The 23,877-nt window shown below is 42.7% G+C and overlaps 1 protein-coding gene across 1 annotated transcript; it reads right to left on the bottom strand.

Moving 5' to 3' along the window:
* Nucleotides 1-8,760: 8,760 nt before the first annotated feature.
* On the bottom strand, nucleotides 8,761-22,980 carry LOC123826082 (zinc finger protein 211-like). Its single transcript, XM_045849929.1, has 3 exons — nucleotides 22,738-22,980; nucleotides 19,553-19,679; nucleotides 8,761-13,821 (listed from the first exon to the last, which is right to left on the bottom strand). Exons 1-3 carry the CDS (start codon nucleotides 22,840-22,842, stop codon nucleotides 12,668-12,670), a joined length of 1,386 nt encoding a protein of 461 aa, XP_045705885.1. The 5' UTR covers nucleotides 22,843-22,980; the 3' UTR covers nucleotides 8,761-12,667.
* Nucleotides 22,981-23,877: the final 897 nt, after the last annotated feature.

The following is a 23,877-nucleotide window of genomic DNA, read 5'->3' as shown; positions in this document are numbered from 1 at the left end:
AGGATACAGGACACCTGAACTCTGGGCCTGGTGTGTGGGCCCCACTGCCTCTTGTCAATACAGTGGGTGTTACATAGGTTACAGAGAGAAGTTGGCTGTAGAGATGATGTGAGTGATATGACACTGGTCTTGTCAGGAAAGACTTCTGTGGTCACCAAGATTGTTTTTTCCAGAGAAAAGAGGGGTCATCCTTCACCTTATGACCCCAATCCCAGGGCCCTGAGGTCATCAGTTTACACAAACTTCTGCACAAAATATTTTGATTTACACCTCTCACACAGCTACCTTCTCAGAGGCACAACTTGAAAGGTAACACAGCCCTCCTATTATGGAGATAGCTTGTCTTCTGATCAGCTTCTTTCCCAGGATTCTGATTTCACCACCTCCATAACCTGTCTCCTGCTTACCCTTCTTCCTTCCCCATGTGAGAGATTTTCAAGCCCAGGTGACACTGACATCCACTGTCTCATCACGGTCCTATCAATCAGTGTATCCGGCCCTCAACAACAATAGGCAGGCAGGCGGGCAGGCAGGCAGATAAATGGCATCTGCCCTCTGGACTTGTCATGTAGGACCACAGCACCCCCTCTTTTCAGGCAGTTCCTCTCAGAAACCACCAGTCATGAGCTCACCCTTCATTCACTTTTATGTCAAGGCCACAGCCCTGGGGCCATAAATTCACACTCAGCCTCCAAGTGCGCACCATTCTTCTGACCACTGTTCCACATTTCATCCTAACCTACTGCTCCTCCCTGGTCCATACACTCTCTTCTACCTTTGGAGAAGTCTCCATCATGAACTCCACTTCAGAGTTCCAGGCACCCATGAACTGCTCTCTGAATCATCTCATACCATTCACAGGCCACAACCAGAACTCCTGATGTCACCAATGAAAATTGCTCTTACTACTTCGGTTTTTCCCTTCTCAATTGATAATGCGTCCATAGAACTAGTTGGTAAAACCAAATCATCAAGTCATACAAATCATTCCTGACTCCTACCTCTCTCTCTTTCTCTCAACCCCCAAATTAGAACATTTTCACACCTAAAACTCCCAGCCAGAACCCAACAGCTTCTACCGCCCCTTCGTGGTCCTTCGCACTCACCCAGATTACACAAGCAGCCTCCTGCCTGGTGCTTCTACCACCTCCCTCACACCCACTGTTCTTCATGCTGCAGCCTCAGGGATTCCAACGAGACCTGGGTCGGATCACCTGTCTCCACCGCTGCACATCTCCCATGCTCCCATCACCTGCAGAATACACAGCCAACTTGTCACAAAGCTGCTCTAGACCCAACTCCTGTCCCATTGTTCCTTGTCCCTATAAGAAAGGATACTTGCAGGTGTTGCACCAGCTAAGCCTCCCTGCAAGCCTCGGAACATTCTGGTATTTATGCCTGGGAGGACCTTCTGCATCTCAGTTCACTAGTTGCCAAACACAGAGACCACTCCAGACAAATCTAAACCTAAACGTAGAACCCTGGGCTTGATGTCAGTTCAAGGTTCCCAGGCCCAAGGGCTGGATGAGTGGTACACAGTACAGGGCACCTCTATCTCACATCCTAAAGAGTAGGATTCCATGAAATAAGCTCCACAAACCAGGACCCTAAGCGATTCTGCAGTGGCTGGACCTGTGGAGGCAGAAGGTCTGCTGAGAGCCTGGCCACCACCGCCAGGACCCATGGGCTCAGGCCACTAAGTGCCCTTGAGGTGACTGCATTAACTCTGAGCCTCCATCCTCAATGCACACTCTGCCAGTTACGTCACCTTTTCCAGCATACACCTTCAGGTCCCCAACTGCTGTCACCTCTTCTGGTCTCTCCTCCCTCTCAGCAGTGTTAAGAAAATGTTACAACCCGATTTCAGCCAGTGTCCCTCTTTTCACATCCCTCCACAGCCTTCGCTTCTGGAGAATGAAAATTCACGCACTACTTCGTCTCAGCTTCTCCATCGCTTTTAGACGCAAGACGGGTTCCCGATCCTCCCGGTTCAGCCGCCTCTGCGCGTCTTTCTGCAGCGGTCCTTCAACCCATTACCCCGCCCACCTGGTCACACCTTGTGTCACCCCAAGCACCGCACGGTTCAGGAAGCTGGGCCTGGGCTGCTGGACACAACGAGGGCCACGCACCGAGCGGCAGGGCCCGGTGGCTGCGCACTCAATTCAGCCGGGCGCCTGGGCGAGGCAGTTGCTGCGTGCTCTGTGAGCGCAGCGGAGGCTGCAGGCTGCGAGGCTCGCAGGTCCCGAACCCACGTTCTAACCTGCCCTGGAGGCTGGAAAGTGCTCGACTTTGTGTTTTCATTGGCTCAATGCCACCACCTTCGGCGCAGTGCCATGTGGGTAACGTAGTTTCCTAGGTCAAGCAGTTACCTTCCTAGTCAATGGCCTTGGCCAATAAAGATATCGTGTCCCCACGCCAAGTGGCGCTGGGACATGGCACTAGGTTGTAAGGGTGTTCGCAGTTTTCTGGGGAGTGGTGCTTGCATCTGGTCACTTATGTGGAGACATTATTCAGACACTGTCTTGCTCACCAAAACTATAACCGAACATAGTTCTGCCTGCCCGCCACTTGGAAAGCCAATACTCCAGAGGCAGGTTTCAGGGGCGGGCAACCTGGAAGATGGGGGACTCTCCTCTCAAAACCCAGCCTCACATCTTGGTATAGGCAAGGGATTTTTAAAGACAGAGTGGGACAAGCAGAACAAGAGATCAGGGGAGGAAACTGTGGATGTGCTGATAGTGTCCTTAGCGGTCCTGATAAGGTTCTTTAATGTCAGACCCTGGAACTGAGCACTGTCAGCCAAATGCCTGCAGCTGGGTGATCTCTGTCACCAGAAGCCGTGCTCAGGGCCGTTTCTATACGCAGGAAATGGAACTACAGGTGCTTGCAATATGCTTACAAAGAAACTGTTAGTACGTGAGTTATTTTTCTGTTTGTTAGTACATCTTACTCTTTTATGGTAAGTCAGGGTTGTATACGGTTTTATTCCGTTACACCATGAAGCTCAGAATGCTCTTAGAAGGAAAATGTTATTACAATTATTCCCAAAGACTACAAATCCAGAGGCATGTATTCTCATTTAGACACAAAACACATCCACCCTTAGCTAAAATGTGTTAAGCATTTTCTGCCAATTCAAATATAAGGAGTCAGAAGTGTTAGTGGATTTACTTTAAATTTTAATTGTTGTTCAAGTGGATTTTTAAAAAGATTTTATTTACTTTTTAGAGAGATGAGGAGGGAAGAAAAGAGAGGGAGAGAAACATCAACATGTGGTTGCCCCTCGCATGCCCCATACTGGAGACCTGGCCTGCAACCCAGGCATGTGTCCTGAGTGGGAATCCAACGCCTTGGTTCTCGGGCTGGCACTCAATCCACTGAGCCACACCATCCAGGGCTAACTTCTTTCTTTCCTCTTTCTCTCTTTCTTTCTCTCTCTCTCTTTCTTTCTTTCTTTCTAAGATTTTATTTATTTTTAGAGAGAGGGGAGAAAGAGAACCATTGATGTGCAAGAGAAACATTAGTGGGTTGCCTCTCACATGCACCCTACTGGGGACGTGACCCACAACCCAGGCCTGTGCCCTGACTGGGTATCAAACTGAGGACCCTTTGGATAGTAGGCTGGTACTCAATCCACTGAGCCACACCAACCAAGGAAAACTTTTGTTGTTATTTCTGGTTTTGCATATCTTTCTTCAAGATTTCCACGTGACCTCCAGGCATCATGTCTTTTGTTGATTCAGGCCATATGACATGCGGCTCCTTCAGGCAGAACTGGGGGAGGTTGCTCAAGTCCCTAATTGAGGGGAACCCTGTCCTCCAGAGTCCTCCTGTTCACAGATGAAATGAATTGGCCTGGACACAATCTGTCGGAAAAGGGGCTGGCAATACTCTCTAGTGGAGAATGCCCCAAGTCCTTCTCCAAAACAGCTTTTATTGGGATCGGTATGTACAGGCGTATACAGCATACATGCATAGCTCATCAATCAATGTCCAAAAGCTATAGTTATAGAAAACAAATATTATCTATAGATAACAATTGAAGAAACACAGAGCTCTGCCTCAGGTCAGGGTCTGTTAGACATGCTGACACCAGATGGTTGTTAAGGAGTGTTTCATGAGATAAAGAGTTCACTCCTTATACTTTGAACTTAAATATCTGGTTTATATCAATGGGGCCATAGCAAAGCAAAGCAAGCTTCAAAGGGTACGATGCATTCTCCATGATGCTGGCATCAGGTCATGCCTGCCTCCTACCTTCCCAGTTTTCCAGTCGTCTTGCAGGCCTCTTTCAAGGCCTTGCTTGCACAGGGCCACCGTCTCCAATACCACACAGAGTGGTCCCCAATACCTGATGTTATTTACCCTGCCCTAGTTGGACATACTATGTGAAGTTACTATGTGAAGTTGAGCACGCCTGATGCAATCAGAAGTCTCAGCTCTTTCTAGTCAGCAGTGTGACTAGAGTTGAGACAAACTTCATTTGATGCCTCTGGCTTAAATTATACATTTTTTTTTTTTTGCAAACAATGAAGTATATGTTGAAGACCTCAAAGACATGCAGTTACAGGAATTCAGTCCAGAAATTGCATGTAAAGTACCACACCAACCAAGTGAACATGACCATAAGGCCAGTCATACTGGTTTATTGGTTCATTATTGTATATTACAATCTATTAAATATACAATAGCAATATTTCAAAAATAATAATATATCCATTAATTTAAAATAGTTTATGGATTAAAAATGCAGACAATCACTGAGTTGCATGCAACCATTGTGCAGGTGGCAGAGGGGGGTCTTGCCTCCTATTGATAAAAATGCATTATCTCTGAAGCTCAGTAAAGCATACCACAATAAATGGGGTATGCACACATTTGAGAATCTGGGAAATTTTACCAGACAAGTTACCTAATTACCCCATCAAACATATGACATATGTCATAAGAATGTAGTATAAACCTTTAAAAGTAAAAAGTATGCATATACAAAATACAAAAAAATACATATATAAACATAAATGGAAGTCTTTTTATTTGTAACTTAAATATCAGTTAAGCAAAATTAATTTTTTAAAAACTTGGAGAACTGAATTGTGACAAAGTTATTGGTATTTCTGTTAGTGTGAAAATGAGTTTGTCATAATGAAATAGTACTTGTGAGTTACACACATCATACAAGATTTATAGGTGTGATGATAAGTGTGGCATTGTCAATGCAGTAACATTAGAAACACATTCAGGAATTACATTTAGAGCAAATGAAGAAGTACATATATATAATGAAAGTTGGCCATGTTTAGCTGAGAATTCTTTTATATACATTGCATGAAATATTATAATAAACAAGAAATTATGAGTTCCCCTGGTCAGATACTCAGTTGGTGAGAGCATCAATCCTACATATCTGGGTTGTTGGGCTCAATCCCCCATCAAGGCACATACAAGAATCAACCAATGAATGCATAAATAAGTGGAACATCAATCGATGTTTCTCTCACTTCCTTTCTTTCAGTAAAATCAATAAATAAATGTAAAGTGAAATTTTTGTTATGCATACCTACAATTAAATATCAATATTAATTCTGTAACAAGTTTTTTCCTATTTAAAAATTTAAAGGGCTTTTGTTCTTGCTTCTCAGTTTGTAGTAGGCGTTGATGTCTCTGTCTCAACTCATCTTTCACCAAGTAGATGGGCTGAGGTAGTTGCATAACTTAGAAAATTGCAAAATTTATGACACCGTTGATCCAAGACAACCTCAGGCTGGGGAGGGTCCCTATGGGATCCCTGAAAACTTGTGGGTTATGCTGTACCAGCCATTCAACTAATTTCTGCTGACAAAGTTTGCAGACCGAATAAGTGCCACATACAAAGATACAGGGCTACCTGCATTAGTAGCCCTCTCAGTTTGGTGGTGGAAAGCAGTATTCTTACCTCTACAAGGAGAATAAAACTGTTTCAAGCCAGGGACACAGTGTACACATGGAAGACTGCCTACCACCAGAGTCAGGTAACATTTTCACAGCAAAACCTTAGCCAAGACAAATATCTAAGGAACAGGATGCAGTTGATCCTGCAGATGCTGCCTGAGAGCACCAGAGAGAGAGAATAAATGCATGTGCCTGTGGAATAAATTCCAGGGACAATTTGGAGTGAGGCACTTATGGGAACAAACTTAAAATCCATGAGACTGAAGTTCATAGGGACTGGGAGTAGAAACAAATAACTTTCCTCAGTTAATAAAGATGCTCTACTTGTGTCAGAGCTACAAGACCCTGAGTGATGTGTGAACCTAGAATACTATGATAAAGCCTTTGACTGCATCCCCATACAAAAGGACAAGCCCCTGTGAAGCATCAAGAATCTTCTACATACTCACCACCCCAGACAACCTTGTCATCCGAGAGCTGGGAAATACCCAGGGAATATGTTGCCCAATGACACCAACACTGGTGAACTGTGTAAGCTCCCTGTTTTCCTGGGACATTGTTGTCCAGAGAGACAGGTGTGAGGTCTTCTTTGACAAGAGGCACAACTCTGATTTTGACCTCCTGACAGTGAGTGATAGAGCCACCGAGGCCCTTAGAATGAAGGTAGTTGCTTCAATTTGCCCTGCAACATGGCCATGGAGTCAATCACACCTTCCCTTAAACCTAAGTAGCCTAAAAGCATATGAGGTAATTAATAAATGATTGTTTAAGAAATGAAACATCATGTCATGGCTTTCCTTTTATTCCTTTCAATTTCTAAGCTCACAACTTAAACTATCTTTCTAAGTTCACTATTTTTTCTTAAGTTCTCATGAATGAAAAGGACTCACACTTTGTAAGTAGAATTTCATGGTAGCCAAATTTCCACCAAAGCCATAGCTCAAGTTAATTCTCTCACTTCTTAGAACCCAATGTCCTTTATTTATCACCCTTTGACACTTACCTGTTCCCAGGCTTCATAGAACATTTTCTTATAGCTATTTAAGTAATGCTCATTGTGTAACTCCATTAACAATTTTAATACTGTTCTGTAGTTTGCTCACTCCATAACATTTTTTGCAGAAATAGACTGCAGTCCCCATGCAGAAACTGTCACTGCATTTATGGGTAAAATTATGATCATTTCCCCATCAAGTGGAGATATTTAGAAATCCAAAACATTTATCTCACATTCAGATGCCCACTTTCCGACCCTTTACGGATGACAACATTGCAGTTATCCTGGTGCCAAATATAAATTTTGTACATAACCATTATTCCCAGGTACCTGCTGAATGACCATCATTAAAGTCTCCCTCCTGCAGTCTCCATGCCTAAGTCAGAGTCTCCCAAAGAGCCCAAATGGTAAAGAACCTCTTTATCAGTGGTTTGAGCTTTGAAACATGTGAGGATCTGAGGAGCCATATTGAGCAATAGCCAACGCTCACAGACTGTGATGATGAAAGATCCAAACACCAAGTGCTCCAGAGGCTTGGGGTTTGTCACACATGCTACTGTGGAGGAGCTGGATGCAGCCATAAATTCATGGCCATATGAGATGGGTGGAAGATTTGCAGAACCAAAAAGGACTGTCTCAAGAGATTCTCAAAGAACTGATATCCACATAATGGTGAAAAAGATTTGTGTCCATGGCATTAAAGACACTGAAGCCCTGGCTGGTGTGGCTCAGTAGATGGAGTGCCAGCCTGCAGACAAAGATCACTGGCTCAACTTCTGGTCAGGGCACATGCTTGGGTAGTGGCCCAGGTCCCTGGTTGGAAACATGAGATAGGCAACTGATCTATGATTCCCTCACATGTTTCTCTCCCTTTTTCTCCCTTCATTGCCTTTAATAAAAAAAAATCAATCTTAATATAGGGTTGTCATTTATAAGTCCCATACTGTGAATGGCCACAACTGTGAAGTGATAAAAGCCTCATCTAAACAAGATCTGGTTAGTGCTTTATCCAGCCAAGGAAGTAAAAGTGGTTCTGGAACCTTCAGAGATGGTCATGGAGGTAATTTTCATACAAAGGACATTGGTTGTAGAGGAAACTTTAGTGGTCAAGGTGACTTTGGTGGCTGCTGTGGTGGTGGCGGTGAAAATGGTGGCACCGAGGATGGCCATAATGAATTTGATAATGATAGAAAGAAGTTTGGAGGTGATGGAAGATACAATGATTTTGGCAATTATAACAATCTGCATATTTTCGATGCACGAAAGTAGGAAACTTTGGAAGCAGACATTCTTGCCCCTATGGTGACAGAGGCCAACACTCTGCCAATCCAGGAAACCACGGTGGCTGTGGTGGATCCAGCAGCAGCAGCAGCAGCAGCAGCAGCAGCAGCGATGGCTGTGGCACAGGTTGTAAGTACTGCCTGGAAACAAAGTTTAGCAGGAGGCGGGGGAGCAAGAGAAGCTACAGGTTACAACAGATCTGTGAATTCAGCCTAGCACAGGTGCCAGGCTGCAAGACTCATGTCAATGGGCAAAAAACTTGAGGACTGTATGTGACAATTGTACAACAGGTTAGTTTCTGTTCTGTGGAGAGTGTACAGCATTCTAAGTTTATTTATAAACTTTATTTATTTATTTATTTATTTATTTATTTGACAGAGGGGAAAGGAGGGAGAAAGAGAGGGAGACATCAATATGTGGTTGCCTCTCATGTAGCCCCTGCAGAGAACCTGGGGGCGCGATTCAGGCATGTGCCCTAGACTGTGAATCAAACCAGCGACCCTTTGATTTGTAGGCGGGTGCTCAATCCACTGAACCAAACCAGTCAGGGATGCATTCTAACAGTTTTAATATAGACTTGTTTACACTCATGATATTGATTTCTAAATGTCATGCTCTGATAAAGACACTGAATAAATGTCTTTACTTTAAAAAGTATTTATTTTTTTTAGAGAGAGGAAATGGGAGGGAAAAAGAGGGAGAAATACCTATGTGAAAGATAAATTTCGATCAGTTGCCTCTAGCCCATGCCCCAACTAAGGACAGAACCCACAACCTAGCTATGTGCCCTGACCATGAATGGAACTTGCAACTTTTCACTTAATGGGTTGACACAAAACTACCTGAGCCACACTAGTCAGGCCTAAATATATTCTTTTAAAATGTGCTGTGAACATTAGTTCACCTGAAAGCTATCTTGGTAAATTACCCAAAGACTGTGAAGTTAGAATTTCTCCAGAGTGATGCCGGGTTTCACTCAAAACTTATTTACAATTTGCTTAGGCACATAAGCCATTGTCTTCAGAAAACTTGGTGTGTGGTATAATTGATAGATACTGTTCTGTGACCTGGAGTTTGCCATTAAAAGGGTCACCCAAGCAGTCATGAAAGTTAATGTGGATTGTTGACACATTCTATGCAATACATCTAAATTCAACTATTGTACCTGATAAAAATATAGATGGCAATCAAATCTGTGGATCATCCATTAGGATGTGTAGTTAGTAAATGATTTAATATCTTCTTAAAAATACAAATACTGAATGAGACAGAGGGATAATATTCTGAGTGTCTATTAGACATGGTGCCAACTCATCCACTTGCTTTAGGGTTACCTAGTATGTACACTCTGGGTTTTCTCTACAAATGTGTCAACTAGTATTGCTCTCATTGCTGAACAAAAACACAGAACCTCTCCATGTTCACTATTAAGAACTTTGCTTCCCAATTAATAAAGATAATGAGTTATCAATTTTTTGAGTACATATTCATATCTATGGAAATTTTGGGGTATGCATTTTGACCTTTTCAAAGCATGATTTGCAAACAGGATTCTGTAGCAGTATTTTAATAACATGTTTTTATGAGAGTGAGTGTAAAAACTTTCTGTAGGATTTAGTGGGACAAGTCACACCAGAAAAAACACATCAATGAAATACAAGTAACAATATAATCAAGCATGCAAGGCAACTTAAAGCTTAAGGCTGGCGATGATGTTAGAGTTCAACAAGAGGAGTTTCAACTGGCCTTACAAATGACCTGACACCTGATCTCTGCTTAGGGGTCATTAACTGTACAATAGTATTATTCTCTTTAACATGAGCTACACTTAATTTTTCTCACATACATTCTATCCTAAAAAATGTATGTGTCCAATAGGTGGGAAAGCCTGTTTGATTTATGATTAAGTGATGAGTTAACATGAAAATGACATAAAAATAATGCTCTAAAGTCCCAAGGTCACTTACAAGGGCTACTCAGGGCTGCTTGCTCAGTCTGCTGAAAATGGAAAATCAGTAACACAAGGGCTTTAGAGATTCAGCACTAATCTAAGGCAGTCTACTGACAGCAGTGAGGATGAAACAAGGGGAAAGGGGTCATTTTTCAGTGTCCACCCACGTCACCTGGTACCTTTAAATGGACTGTGTTGTTTAGGGAGATATCATGAAAGCAGATTGCAGATGTTCCGGACTCACTCTCTTCTCTGAAAAAGCCCGGTAACCATAACTCTGCTAACTGAGCTTCATAGAGACTGACTCAACATGATTTGGCCAATTGGCCCTTGTCTGGAGAATCAGGAATAAGAACCTCAGTTGTGGCCAGAGTGTACTAGGCATTGGAATGAGGGCTTGTGTTCAGAAGGACTATGTTCCTACCCAAAGATCTCTGGTGCAGACACAGGGACACTGGAAAGGAGAATGTGGCTGCTGAACATGGTCAGGGCTTCAGGGAATAGATGGTGAGCAACACTGTCTCCTCCAGCCAGTCCTGACAGAGTACAGGGTCAAGTGCACACTGAGTTTCCTGTATGAAAATGAGGTGAACTATCCTCCAAGGAGATAACAATACTATATAGGTCTCCAGCATCACTTCTAAATATGTCCCAGGTATCAGGTCCACCTGTCCTCAATACTACAGAGCGCATGTCAGCGACATGTACCAAAAACACTCAATGGGTCAAACTGATGCACCACATTTACCACAGTGGATAACATGCAGGCATGCCATGCCAAAGAAAGTGAACATGAAGAAAGACTCTTCCCTGAATTACTGGGGTCTCCTTAGTTCTGAGCTGTTATAAACTCAAAAATATTTAAAAAATTATAAAATAAAATAACAAAGTGCAGATGAGGTTTAAAGTAGTTTCCCCTGGAAGAACCACTGGAAATGATATAGTTTTCCCACGAAGACTCTGAGCCAGATGTTAAACACTTTAAGATCAGGAAAATGTGGGAAATTCATGATAATTACTGTTGGGGACCACTTTGTGAAGTATTGGAAACTGTAGCCCCACAAGAGCAAGCCCTTGAAAGAGGCCGGTAAGTCTCAATCAGAACGCAGGGAGTGCAGGTGGCAGGTACATCCCAATACTAACACTGAGGGTTCTGGTGGGAAATCAGGCCTGAAGAATGCATTATATCCTTTGAAGCTTGCTTTGCTTTGCTTTGCTTTGCTATAGCCCCCTTGATATAAACCAGATGTTTAAGTTCAAAGCATAAGGAGTGAACTCCTTGTCTCATGAAATATGGTTTAACAACCATCTGGCATTGGCATGTCAAACAGACCCTGACCTGAGGCAGATCTCTGTGTTCCTTCAATTGTTATCTATAGATAATATTTGTTTTCTACAACTATAGCCGTTGGACATTGATTGATAAGCTATGCATGTATGCTGTATACCCCTGTACATACAGATCCCAATAAAAGCCATTTCAGAGAAGGGCTTGGGGCATTCTCTGCTAAGGGGAATCTCCAGCCCCTTTCCCACCAGAACAACAGATTGTGTCTGGGATGACTTATTTTCATCCACGAATGGGAGAAACTTTGTGGAATGGGGCCTCTTACAAATTACAACAATTAAAACATCCGTAACAATTGAATTTACCATTTAATTTGCTGTCCTCCTCCCTTGCACTGATTACTTAATATGCCATGGTAGAGACTGTCCCAGCACTGGTGCCAGATTTACAAGTTTGAAGCCAACCTCTTGAACCTGACACTTGTCTACTGTGTGACGATGGAAAAATCCATTCTTATTCCTGATCTTGATTTCCCCAGAAATATAATAATAGTTATTAATCCCCAGGGTGCATTTGAATTAAAAAGAAAATAATAAAAAAGCAAATCCTGCAATACTACTGCCTATAAGTGTTTACTGAATTTCATTACCTCTACTGATTCTCAAAAGGGCCGTGGTTAGCGCCTTCATTGATTCGTATCAGTGAAGTGAGCTCTGGGGAGATTTACTGTCACCCACAGATGCCCCAGTAGGGTAACGATACTGAGATAACTGCAGTGTAAACTCTCATAATAATAGAAAGTACTGATACAACAAAAAGACTTGCCACATTCACTGGACACATAAGGCCATTTCCCAGTGAGAACCCTCTGATGCCAATGGAGGTGACTGATACAGAAAGGATTTCCCACATTCACTGCATTTGAAAAGCCTTTATCCAGTGTGAACAGCTCAGTGATGACAAAGGCACATTCAATGAATTCATAAGGTCTTTCTCCCGGGTGAACTCTCACATGATGAACTTGTGGGCTAGAGGAAAAGATTCCCTCATACATGATACACATAAGGCCTTTCTCTGGTATGAATTCTCTGATTAAAAAGGACAGAGCTCCAAGTAAAAATTTACAACATTCATTGCACTCATAAGACCTTTCTCCAGTGTGAACTCCCTAATGATAATGAAGAGCAGAGCTAATGGTGAAAGATTTCCCACATTCACCTCATCCATAAGGCTTTTCTCCACTGTGAACTCGCTGATGTCTACGGAGGGCAGATCCACTGGTATAAGATTTCCCACATTTACCACACTCATAAGGCCTTTCTCCAGTGTGAACTCTCTGATGTCTGTGGAGGTCAGAGCTACTGGTATGAGATTTCCCACATTCACTGCACTCATAAGGTCTTTCTCCAGTGTGAACTCTCTGGTGAACACGGAGGTCAGAGCTTCTCTTAAAAGATTTCCCACATTCATCACACTCATAAGGTCTTTCTCCAGTGTGACCTCTCTGATGACATTGAAGGGAAGAACTCCAGGAAAAAGCTTTCCCACATTCACCACACTCATAAGGCCTTTCTCCAGTGTGAACTCTCTGATGGTAATGCAGAAGAGAGCTAGTGGTAAAAGATTTCCTACAATCACTGCACTCATAAGGCCTTTCTCCGGTGTGAATTTTGTGATGCTTACGGAGGGCATAGCTACTGGTATAAGATTTCCCACATTCACTGCAATGATAAGGCCTTTCTCCAGTATGAACTCTCTGATGAACACGGAGGGAAGAAATTCTGGAAAAAGACTTCTTACATTCAAAACACACAAAACACTGTCTTCCTGTAAATAAACTCTGGCCCTCAACAAGTGTGTCATCACAGCCAATTGTCTTTTTACATTCTGTTTGGGTGTAATGATATTTTCTATTTTGAGAAGTCATTCTAATCTTAGAGATTTTGTTTGTCCTGTGCATGGTTTGTGTGCCCAGTTGCTCAAGATGTCTAGAGCTGATAAGGAAGCATGTTCCAACCTGATGAGTGGTACAAGGCTCCCACGACGCATGGGATTTGCAGGTCTTTGCCAATGAGACCCTATCCACACTGCTTATGAAACAATTCTTTTTTATGTCCTGCTCCCAGTGCTTGTGTTGGTGTGCACTGAAATAAAATGGTTTTGCACATGCCCCACACCTCAGCAGTGTTGGTCTTTGTTGTGTTCCCTGCTGGTCAACCAAGAGGAAAATGTGTCTCAAGATGAACCCACAACTCTCACAGGGGTGGCTCTTCTGTGCAGATAGTGATGACTTAAGATTTTTAACCTTCGAGACTCTTTCAGAAACATTCTGTTCAATGGGTGCTTCCACATCCTCTGTTCCACAGCAGCAACCTGAACAAAAATAAACGCTAGTGAAGTACATACTGAACTGTAGGGAGTGGATTTTCTTATCACAAATTTGCATCTGTAATAGCTGGCATGATTCTATGTGCTGATTTTTAAGACAAGTGAGACAGACTCAGAAGAAGTCCCTCTGGTCAGTAATAATGGACACCCCATTAATTGAAGAACACTAGCACATGACGGACACAAGAATAGAGGCTGGGTTTACAAACTGTTCCCCTGTTAATGGCTGCCTGAAAAACCCTTCCTACTGTGATGTAAAGTTGTGTAGAAGAATATGAATGAGTGTAAAACCATGAATATCAACTGAAGCAGAACAGATACTGTGGAAGGTTTGTGTAGATATATGAGCATACTTCAAGGTGCCACAGACATTGATTGAAATGGGAAAGCACACCAAAAAGACGTCTCAGAGAAATGGTTGTGTGGTAGAGGTGGGAGAGGCAAAGATTATCCATGGTTGGAAGTCAAGATAGAAATGAAAACTATTAAAAGAAACAAACTGGCAATGTGCCAGCACCTGGAAAGGACAAGTAGATTAAATTATGGCCACTGGCAATGGTAAATTATGGTAAATTATGGTAAATTATGGCCACTGGCAGTGATAAAATACAGTTAAAGACAACATTGCCCTCATTATGCTTTAACAAAGCCTTGGAATCAAAATCTCCCCCAATGCCAGACTCCTGTGAACCCTATCTGTCATGGCTAGACAATATCTCTCTGTGATACACAAAAGACTCTTTCAGTTCCCTCCCCAATGACCAATTATGGGGATGATGCAACTCCAAAGAGAAAGCAGAAGAGATGAATAACCAACACTGTTGTAGAACAACTTTGCACAAACAAACCAAAAGAAAAAGATCTATGTGAATGATGACAGAAAATGACAGAAAAAAAAATATTCCCCCTTTTTCTATTTAGACAATTATCCATGATAAATAGCATCCTTTCAGGAAAGGGAGAGAGGCTTAGCATACCAGTTATTCCCAAAAGCTTCAAAGTAGAGCATGATATAAAGAGCTATGCAAAGGAATAGCAGGAAAGACTGGCTTAGCAAACGTGGTTAGATTCAAAACACAAGGGTAAGAACTTCTAGAAGACACTATCCTTGTGCTACTATTGACTCTACTGGCCTGCTTTGTGTCACTAATGATTTCAAAAGACATTGCCAAATATTTGAAAAATCACAGCCCTGGGCACTGAGTACCCCTTCAATCTTCACAATGCTGACTTAGCTCATGGGGCAGCAAGAAGAATGGGAAGTATAGCTTGTCATCACCTAGCAATGATGACACACCACCTAGCAAACACCCTTGTATGCACATGTAGATAAAACTACCCCTCTAAACATAATTGGTTCTTATAGTTCAAAAAAGTAACTGCTTCATCTGTCCTGGGTGGTGTGGCTCAGTGTATTGAGCACTGGACTGTGAACCAAAGTGTCACCAGTTCCATTTCCAGTCAAGGCACATTTCTAGGTTGTGGGTCAAGTCCCCGGTAGAGGGCATGCAGGAAGCAACCATGTACTGATGTTTTTCTCCCCCTCTTTCCCTCTACCTTCTCCTCTCTAAAAATAAATAATAAAATCCTTTAAAAAAGGTAACTATTTTGTCAAATATCAGATATGAACACTAAGAGAAAGGGATATATGAAATAAAATCACAAAAGGAACATCACAATTTTAATGTGAATTAAACCAAGAAAACTGAGGTATATGTATTGCCAGAAATATAATTCAAATAATCATTTTTTTAAACTTCTGTGATGTATGAGCAAAAACACATGGAACTCAATGTGATGAACTAATAAATATGGGAACAAAACATGGGAATCAGAGAGACAGAAATCATAAGAAAGTATGAGACAGAAATTTGGGAGTTGAAGAATACGATGAATAAAATGAAAAATGCAAGAGTTTCAAGAGCAGTCTAAATCAAGGAATAAAATGAATTATGTCATCTCTGAGGCAGGTTATTTAAAATCATCCATATAAAAGGAAAAAAAAGTGAAGACAACCTGAATTTTGGGACACAACAGAGATAACCTAAATTTGCATTATGGGAGTCCCAGAGAAGGTGAAAAAAAGAAAATGAGAGATAGATGGGAAGGGTGGAAAAAAAGAAGTGTAAAAAATTTTATTTTAAAAAATGACCTAAAGATTGACTTTAAAATATGAAAAAGAAAGTGAATGGCCATGTTCAAGATCCTCCCAGGTCCCTGTATAGATTCGATGCCAACAGGAGTTCAGCAAGACACATTATAATAAAAATGTAAAAAATCAAAAACACAACAAAGATTGAAAGATCAAAGGGAATACAAACTGCTTATGTAAGGACAACACTACCATAAGGCCATCAACAGATTTCTGTAAAGAAACCTTGCAGACTTGGAGAATATCAAATGGTATATTCAAAACACTGAAAGAAAACATCTGCAAACCACAATACTTTACTCAGAAAAAGTCTTCCTCAGAAATAACAAGAAAAAAAACTCAACCAAAAAGACAAAAGGTAAAGAAGTTAATTTCCACTCATCCTGACTTACTAGAAATGCCAAGAAAAACAGATGTTTCAGCTGAAATAAAGTCATACTACATAGAAACAGGAAATGTACCAAACTGTAAAACCCTCTGGTAAATCAGCATATGTCATCAAGTTCACAATACTAAGACAGTTCATTGGTAAAGTGTATGTTATTTAACTCTATTGTATAGGATGAAAAGAAAGTATAGTAAGAATAACAATGGTGACAATAATTTGTGAATAGATACACAACAAAGATGTGAACTGTCCCATAAAACATACAAAGGGGTAGTGTGGCAGAGTTTTTGCATGCAAGTGAAGCTGTTTTCAGGTTACGATAAACTGTTAAAAGTATGAGTTGCTTTATGGGAGTCTAATGGAAACCACAAGCACAATCCTGTGTACCACATGCACAAAAGAAAGAGGAATGAAAACATACCACTAGAGAAAAGGATCAAATCACAAAAAGTCAGCAAGACAGGAAGGAAGACAAAAGAGGAACTACAAAAGAGGCAGAAAACAATGATAAGGTGGTAACAGTAGGTTCTTCAAGAAATTCTCCAACCTAAAGACAGAGTGGCTTAAGGGATAAAAAACACAAGACACAAGCATTGGAGACCTTGTTTCCTGGCCCTTGTCATCAGTTTGCCTCAGATACATACTGAAAAATTTCTCATGATGGGTGAAAAAGGTGAAGGGATTAAAAATTACAAATTGGCAGTTACCGAATAATCATGGGGATGCCAAGTAAAGCACAAGGAATGAAAGGATAAAGTTGGCACTGTTTGCAATCATGGTGCCATTTGCTGAGCAGGCCTATGACATTGTTAAACATGACTGCCATTTTACTCTTCTGAGCTTAAGTCCCAAGGACTGGAAATGACTGGAAAGCAAGAACAGAAAGTGACTAACCACTCCCCACAGCCACAGGCAGCAGATAACACTGGAACAAACTGTAGCCCTAACAGCTCAGGGGACACACAACGGGAACCCCCGCCCTTTTTAAATCCAATTGTAATCCAATAAAAACTCAAAGCCCCCACCCCTTAGTACTGGTGCACCTCTCCACAACTTGCCTTTCTCCTTTCTTGGTGAGTGAATAAATACTTTACTCTTTACATTTTCTTTTCTTTGTGAATTCTTTCACAGCCCACGTCACTGACCACCCTAACAGGGAATAGAGTCAATAGCACTCTACTAATTATGTATGGTATCAGATGGATGTGAGATTTATTGAGATGATCACCTAGTAAGTTATACAATGTTTAATCATGAAACTAATATAAAAATGTATGTCAACATTTTGACATACAAAAATGTAATAATAAAGTATTCTAAATAAATAAATGAATGAATAGATAGACAGATAGATAAATAGATAGATAGATAGACAGATAGACAGATAGATAGACAGGCTTGACTGGCTTCCTTGTGTTCTAAAAAATAAAAAGTCCCTGCATGATGATATATGCTTCTTCCAAGAGACTCATTAAATCTTTATGGACACAAATACACTGAAAATAAAGACATGTAAAAAATATGCCATGCAAGTGACACCAAAGAGAGCAGGAGGATAACAATTGCAATTACTATGCACCCAAGCACAGAGTACCTAAGTACATTAAGCAAACAGTATGAGATCTGAAGGCAGAAAATGCAATGCAACAATACTAGACAACTTAAATATTCCCCTTTCAACCATGGGTAGATCATCCCATTTGAAAGCAATAAGGAATTATTGAAGTTTGAAAACACTATTGAGAAAACAGAACCAAAAAGTATATGCATAGTAGTTGATCCAGCTCTGGACAAGTGACTCAGTTAGTTAGAGCAGTGCCCTGTGCATGAGTAGGTTGTGGGTTTGAACCCCTTTTAAAGGCATGTACAGGATGCAACCTATGCATTCTTCTCTCTCACATTGATATTTCTACTTCTCCCTCCTTCTAACAATCAAAAAATGCTTTTTCTCACTAATCAATGAGAAATCTATTGATTCTGACAACAACTGATGTCGAATCCTTCCCTATGAGAATTCTGCACAGCAGGTATTGGGGCTGCAGGGAGAGTAGGGAGTAGTGCAAGCAACCAGTCCTGCCAAGTCCAGTATCTACTCAGAACACTGGGTAAGCAAGCAGTGCCCATAGTTCACATGTGGGGACAGAAGGCTCCCTGGGAACAAGAGGGCAGGGGGGAAATGCAAACCCTAGTCAAGGTCACCGGGAAAGAGTGAAAATTTTTTTTAAAATGTGAATTAGTTTATTAAAGTTTGGAGCAATGAAGCAAAACGAAGGACCCCTGGAGACAGGATGGACCCCCTGGACCCACTACCTCAGCAGTCCTGAGCCTGACCCAATAATATTGCCAGGTGTTCTGAACATCACAAAAAACACCACGCTATCATGAGAAGGGGGTAGGCCTTGAAATTCTATGTAGCGTTTCCACTAGCTGGGTAAGAAAGCCTTTGAAAACTGTGCTTTCATCCCAAGGCCTGGAAAAAAGGTACCAGGGAGTCCACAGTGCCTACAGAAGAAGGTTCATAAAACAGCTTAGTTAATTGCCTGTCTCTGGTCATTTTCTGTTTTATGTGGGGTTCCTTAGTGCTTATAGAAAGAGACCATAAATAACTGGGAAACTACCTCAACTTTAATTAACTGCCTCCTGTCATGGTTTACAACAAGATGGCCAAATGTGGTCTGAAGCACAATAAGAATTCTGGTTAACAATCCCTCTACCAATAACTACTTTTGGGTAGTCACATCCCCCCAGGGGAAGCTGGCACCACCTTTAATAGTCAATCAATACGTAACTCTCACCCCCATCCTGTGGACTATATAAATCCTCAGGACAAAGGACCTGATGCTTTTTGCCACCCTTCCTCCTGCTGCCCTTACCTTGCCCTGCCCTCAACCTACGCCCTTCACCCCCAACTCAGCAAGACCCATTTTCTTTCTAGAGAACTTATCACTAGTACACTCTGCTTGCACGCTAGCAGACTGCTAATCTGTTTCCTTACTGTGTCAGAAAGAAGAACTGAGTCTCCTTTAACAAGCTTAAGACCAGTTGCTGCTGTCCATTCCTCCCCGGATATAAATCTAGTCAGGACCCTTAGAACTTAGAATAGAAGTAAACTGCAACTCTGAGGAAAGGGAGAAGGCAAGCTGAAGAAGAGCATGATGGGAGAGTGATTATCTTACCCAGTGATGATATAAGAGCATAGTTCTCCAGCATCACATCAAAGTACAGGATTTTCTGAGCCTCATCAAGGAAATGCCATTCTGTTCTGGAGAAATACACAGCAACGTCCTCAAAGGTCACAACAACCTGTCAGAATGAACACAAATAATATGGAAAAGTGTGTCTGAGACTTCACAATTCTACTCTTCACCACACTCAAACTCCTCTAGGGCCCTTAGTTGGGAAAGTAAGGGCCCAGCCCTTGGTGCCAGGAATGCCTACTGTCTCATCACAGTCTCATTAATCACTCACATCGCCCTCAGCAAAGGTAGGCAGAAAAAGAGGAAGTGGGGCAGATAAATGCCATCTAAACTCAGGGCCATTCCAGCAGGCCCCCATCCTATCAGCTAAGCAATTCCACTGAGTGTCCCAGATCATGCCTCCAAGACACAGCCAAACATGCTCTTATGTTCACCGTTAAGTCCCAACACCAGGTACCCAGGACCACGAGGTCACACTTTCTCTGGCTGTGCACACCACTGTGTGATCTCTGCCCCCTTCACATTTTCACCCTCAGCTCTAGGTTACACCCTCAGCTCTACCACATTTGCCATAACACAAAAGAGCCACCAGTTTTGCTTGACTCCTACCTTGATCCTTCCTCAGATTTCCAGATCCATGTGTTCAGCTACTCACTAGATGTTTCCACTTACTGCTCTTTGAAATTTTAAAAATCTGAACAAAAAGGACCTTCTGATATTCTCAAAGAGAATTAACCTACTATCATCTTCCCCAGTCCAGTTGATGGAGACTCCACTGCTTCTAGCTGCTAGGACCAAAAACACTGGGGTGGTTTTGAACATTTTCCTTTCTTTCCTGCAGCTGCAAAATCTGAAACTCTACTTGCCCTTTTTAAAAATGGAAGGGGGAGGAAGAGGGTATGAGGGAGATAAATGGTAATGAAAAAAATACAATAAAAAAATAAAAGATGGTTGGCTGGCGTAGCTCAGTGGATTGAGTATGGGCTGCGAACCAAAGTGTCACAGGTTCGATTCCCAGACAGGGTACATGCCCGGGTTGCAGGCCACGGCCCACAGCAACCACACATTAATATTTCAAAAAAATCTTTAAAAAATAAATAAAAAATAAAAATAAAAGATGGACCAAGAATCCAACCTTTTCTCCTACCTCTGAGGCTCAACTCTGGTCCATCAGCTCTCCTCTGGATCATAGAACTCACGTGGTCCAGCGCTCCATGCCTCCTCCATTAACCCCCATAATCTGTTTTCCACTATGCATCCGGATGGAAACTGTTACACTCACCTGAGACCAACTCCTATCTCTTATGCAAATGCCCCAATAACTCCATAATAGATAACCAAATTATCATTTGGCCATTTTCAATTCTGATTCTCAATCCCCTTGCTCCTTGTTGTCAGGAAAACTTTTTAAAAAACTTTTAAAAAAAGATTTATTCATTTATTTTTAGTGAGAGTGTAAGGGAGGAAGGCGAGAAACATTAATATTCAAAACAAATATCTGTTGCCTCTTGCATGCTCCCAACCGGGGACCTGGGGTTAACCCAGGCATGTGCCTTGACTGGAAATTGAACCAGAGATCTTCACTCTGTGGAACAACATCCAACTCACTAAGCCACACTAGCCAGGGCAGCTCCTTGTTTTTAACACAAAGGAGACCTGAGATACCTATTCCCAGCTCTGTGGCATCTCCAAGTATTTGCAGGTACAGGTGTACCTTCCCAAACAACCTGCCTTAACTGCTTATACTGGTTGCCTATGTAGACCCGAAAAAAAGAGGACACAAACTGAACCCAACCACCTTATAGGAGCCCTCCTTGATGGTCCTACAAAGTGAGAGACCAAAAATACCCCTCTATATGGCCTGAACTTAAAGCTTTCTAACTAAAAGTGAGACACAGTAGTCGTGACCTAGGTCTGTATCTTTCCTGAGGAAAGTGAATTTTTTACCTTAACTGAGCCCATCTTTGTATTTTGGCACTTTTGTTAACATACCTTTGGAATGTCAGGATAATTTCCTTTTTTCTTACCCAGCAGGGCACAAACACTGCACCAGAAAAGAGGCCAAAAAACCACTGAGTTATTATTGTGTTGAGTAATTAAATATAAGTATCTTATGTCCACCAAGGTAAAAGAACATTTTTACCTTTTATGTAACATCAGAGTTTCCCTCGTTTTCTCCTGCCTTTCTAACTTATCACCAATGGATGTCAAGTTCCCCACTTATGTCTTTCTTTTTGATTCTGATGTATAAAAGAAGTAAATATGCCATTTTCCAAAACATTTTCTAACTCTGTTGAGATTTTTTTTCCTGGCAATCTTCATCAGTTTGTCTAAAATAAACATTAAGAAAAAAAATCTCTAAAGGTTTGAATGTTTCTTACATTGACACCAGAAATAGGAGCACCTTGATATTACCTGTGACTTGCACTCAAGATTGGGGTATCCCCAGGGCCCCACTTCCTGAGAGCTGGGAAACTGTCACGGGAACAGTCTAACTTAGACACCATAGGTATTGTCATCACCAGGGAGGGGCTGGAACACCCTTTCTCTTTCATTGTCTGGTTTACATAATGGCTTTCAACTTCAGAACCTGTGCGAAGAAGCAGTCAACCACCCATCAGCTCCTGGTAAGGTCTCAGCTGTATTCCGGCCCAGCCCTGGAGTCTGGGGACCTTAGGCCAAGTGTCTCCTCACGGAGGCCTCTTACTAACCCTGTGACCTTGAACAAGGGCTCCTCTTCTGGTGCCTCATTGTCTTCACCGTCAGACTCCAGTTGCTTTTTCTGTCTCAGGAGGATGTAAAAAGCTTTGAAAACCAAGACCCAGACTGTGTCCCCTCTCGGTTCACAACCTTCTAGGGCTCCCAGGATCCTCAGAATGAAGTCGCAAACCCTTTGCCTCCCAGTTCGTACGTGACTCCGTCTCAAACAGTTTAAAGGAGACGTAAGGTCCATCCCAGTTTGCGGGTCTTTCAGGGTCAGCAGCACCTCAGCTCATCATCCTCTCCCACCCCCTTCACACCCCGTGTCACTCACGAGCGCCTCACTTCCCGGGCGGGCGCCGGGGACCAGGCTGCGGGACAGGGTTGCAGAACATGACGCGCGCCCCGCACCTGAGCTTCGGGCCTCGTAGAGATCAGCGGTGAGGGCCGGGGCGCGCACTCACCTCAGCCCCGCGCCTCAGTGCGGCGGCCGCCGCCGGAGGACTCCGTGTGCGGAGCGGAGCTGGAGCAGCAGACGAGGCGGGGGCACCGGTCTCCGCGGTCCCCATCCTTAACCAGGGGCCGGGTCACCTGGGCGGGGTCACGGAGCCTCACAATCGCATTTGTGACGTGGCAATTTATTGCCACCGCCTCGCCACCGGGGCCCACCGCTCAGCCCCCTCTGACCGGTGATTGAAAGAAGACAAGATGCCCACACTAGAAGGACGGAAGTCCCGCCCGCGCGCGTTTTGCCCCGAAGGAAAAGCCTTTTCTGAGCCCTAATTGGCTCTCCTGCATTGGAGAGTCATTGAAACGGTCTGACTCTCCAGCCAAGTTGCAAACATGGGAAAATTGTACTACACTTTTATTTTCCATGGAATAGCGGAATAGCATCCTGATCTAATCAATCCTTCTCCCCTCTCTGAATGAGAGCTCTTAAAATACTCAGGATCCACATACTTGTCTGCTGCGCGTGGGTCACCGGCCAACAGTGACCACGGAACGCTGTGGATGGCTCGACGATAAACACGCGAGAAAAAAACATGCACAGAGACAAACTAGTTTCTGTGGAGAAGTAGGGACGAAATGGCCACCCCTTCTAGTGAGGAGCGCGCCGATTTACAGTCCATACCTGCTTTTATTGGGCTCATTTTGCATAATAATTCAGGTAAAGTACAGTACTCATTAGGGGAAGTAAGGAACTATAGAAAACAAAGAACTCTGCCGGTCTATTGAGTTGGGGGTCAAAGAGCGGTAAGACTGAGGAACAAAATAACTTCCTCCTAAGACCCTTCTCATTCAACTGAGAGCATTCTAAACAAAGAAGGTTTCACAGTAATTTACATGTTCTTTCTTAGGCCTGATCACCCCGGGAAATCCGCACTTCTCAGTACCGAGCTGTACTACCCTGTCATTGTTTCAGGCTTAGGTGGAGCACGGGAACTAAGGCCACCGAGAGATAAGGAGATTTTCTTCCGGTCGCTGAGAACTCAGACTTTGTCAAAGCCGAGGAGTGAGGGTCCATCACCCCCTTTTGCTGCAGCCCCCCCAAGTCCTTCTTTTGGGGGGCCTCCCAAAGTGATCGTGCCTGGCTTGGGTCGTCC

This window comes from Phyllostomus hastatus, unplaced genomic scaffold (genome assembly GCF_019186645.2).
Source record: "Phyllostomus hastatus isolate PE091 unplaced genomic scaffold, TTU_PhHast_1.1 phas_contig_133, whole genome shotgun sequence".
Lineage (NCBI taxonomy): Eukaryota > Metazoa > Chordata > Mammalia > Chiroptera > Phyllostomidae > Phyllostomus > Phyllostomus hastatus.
The sequence above is the reverse complement of the archived record's forward strand: the minus strand, read 5'-3'. Positions and strand labels throughout refer to the sequence as shown.

Bases quoted from the DNA above. Each gene is read 5' to 3' on its own strand.
- LOC123826082 (XM_045849929.1), bottom strand. From the start codon at position 22,842: ATGGGGACCGCGGAGACCGGTGCCCCCGCCTCGTCTGCTGCTCCAGCT. The intron at 19,680-22,737 runs GTGAGTGCGCGC...TCATTCTGACAG, and splicing joins CACTGAGGCGCGGGGCTGAG to GTTGTTGTGACCTTTGAGGA. The intron at 13,822-19,552 runs GTAAGATAATCA...ATTTTTGTTCAG, and splicing joins TGCTCTTATATCATCACTGG to GTTGCTGCTGTGGAACAGAG.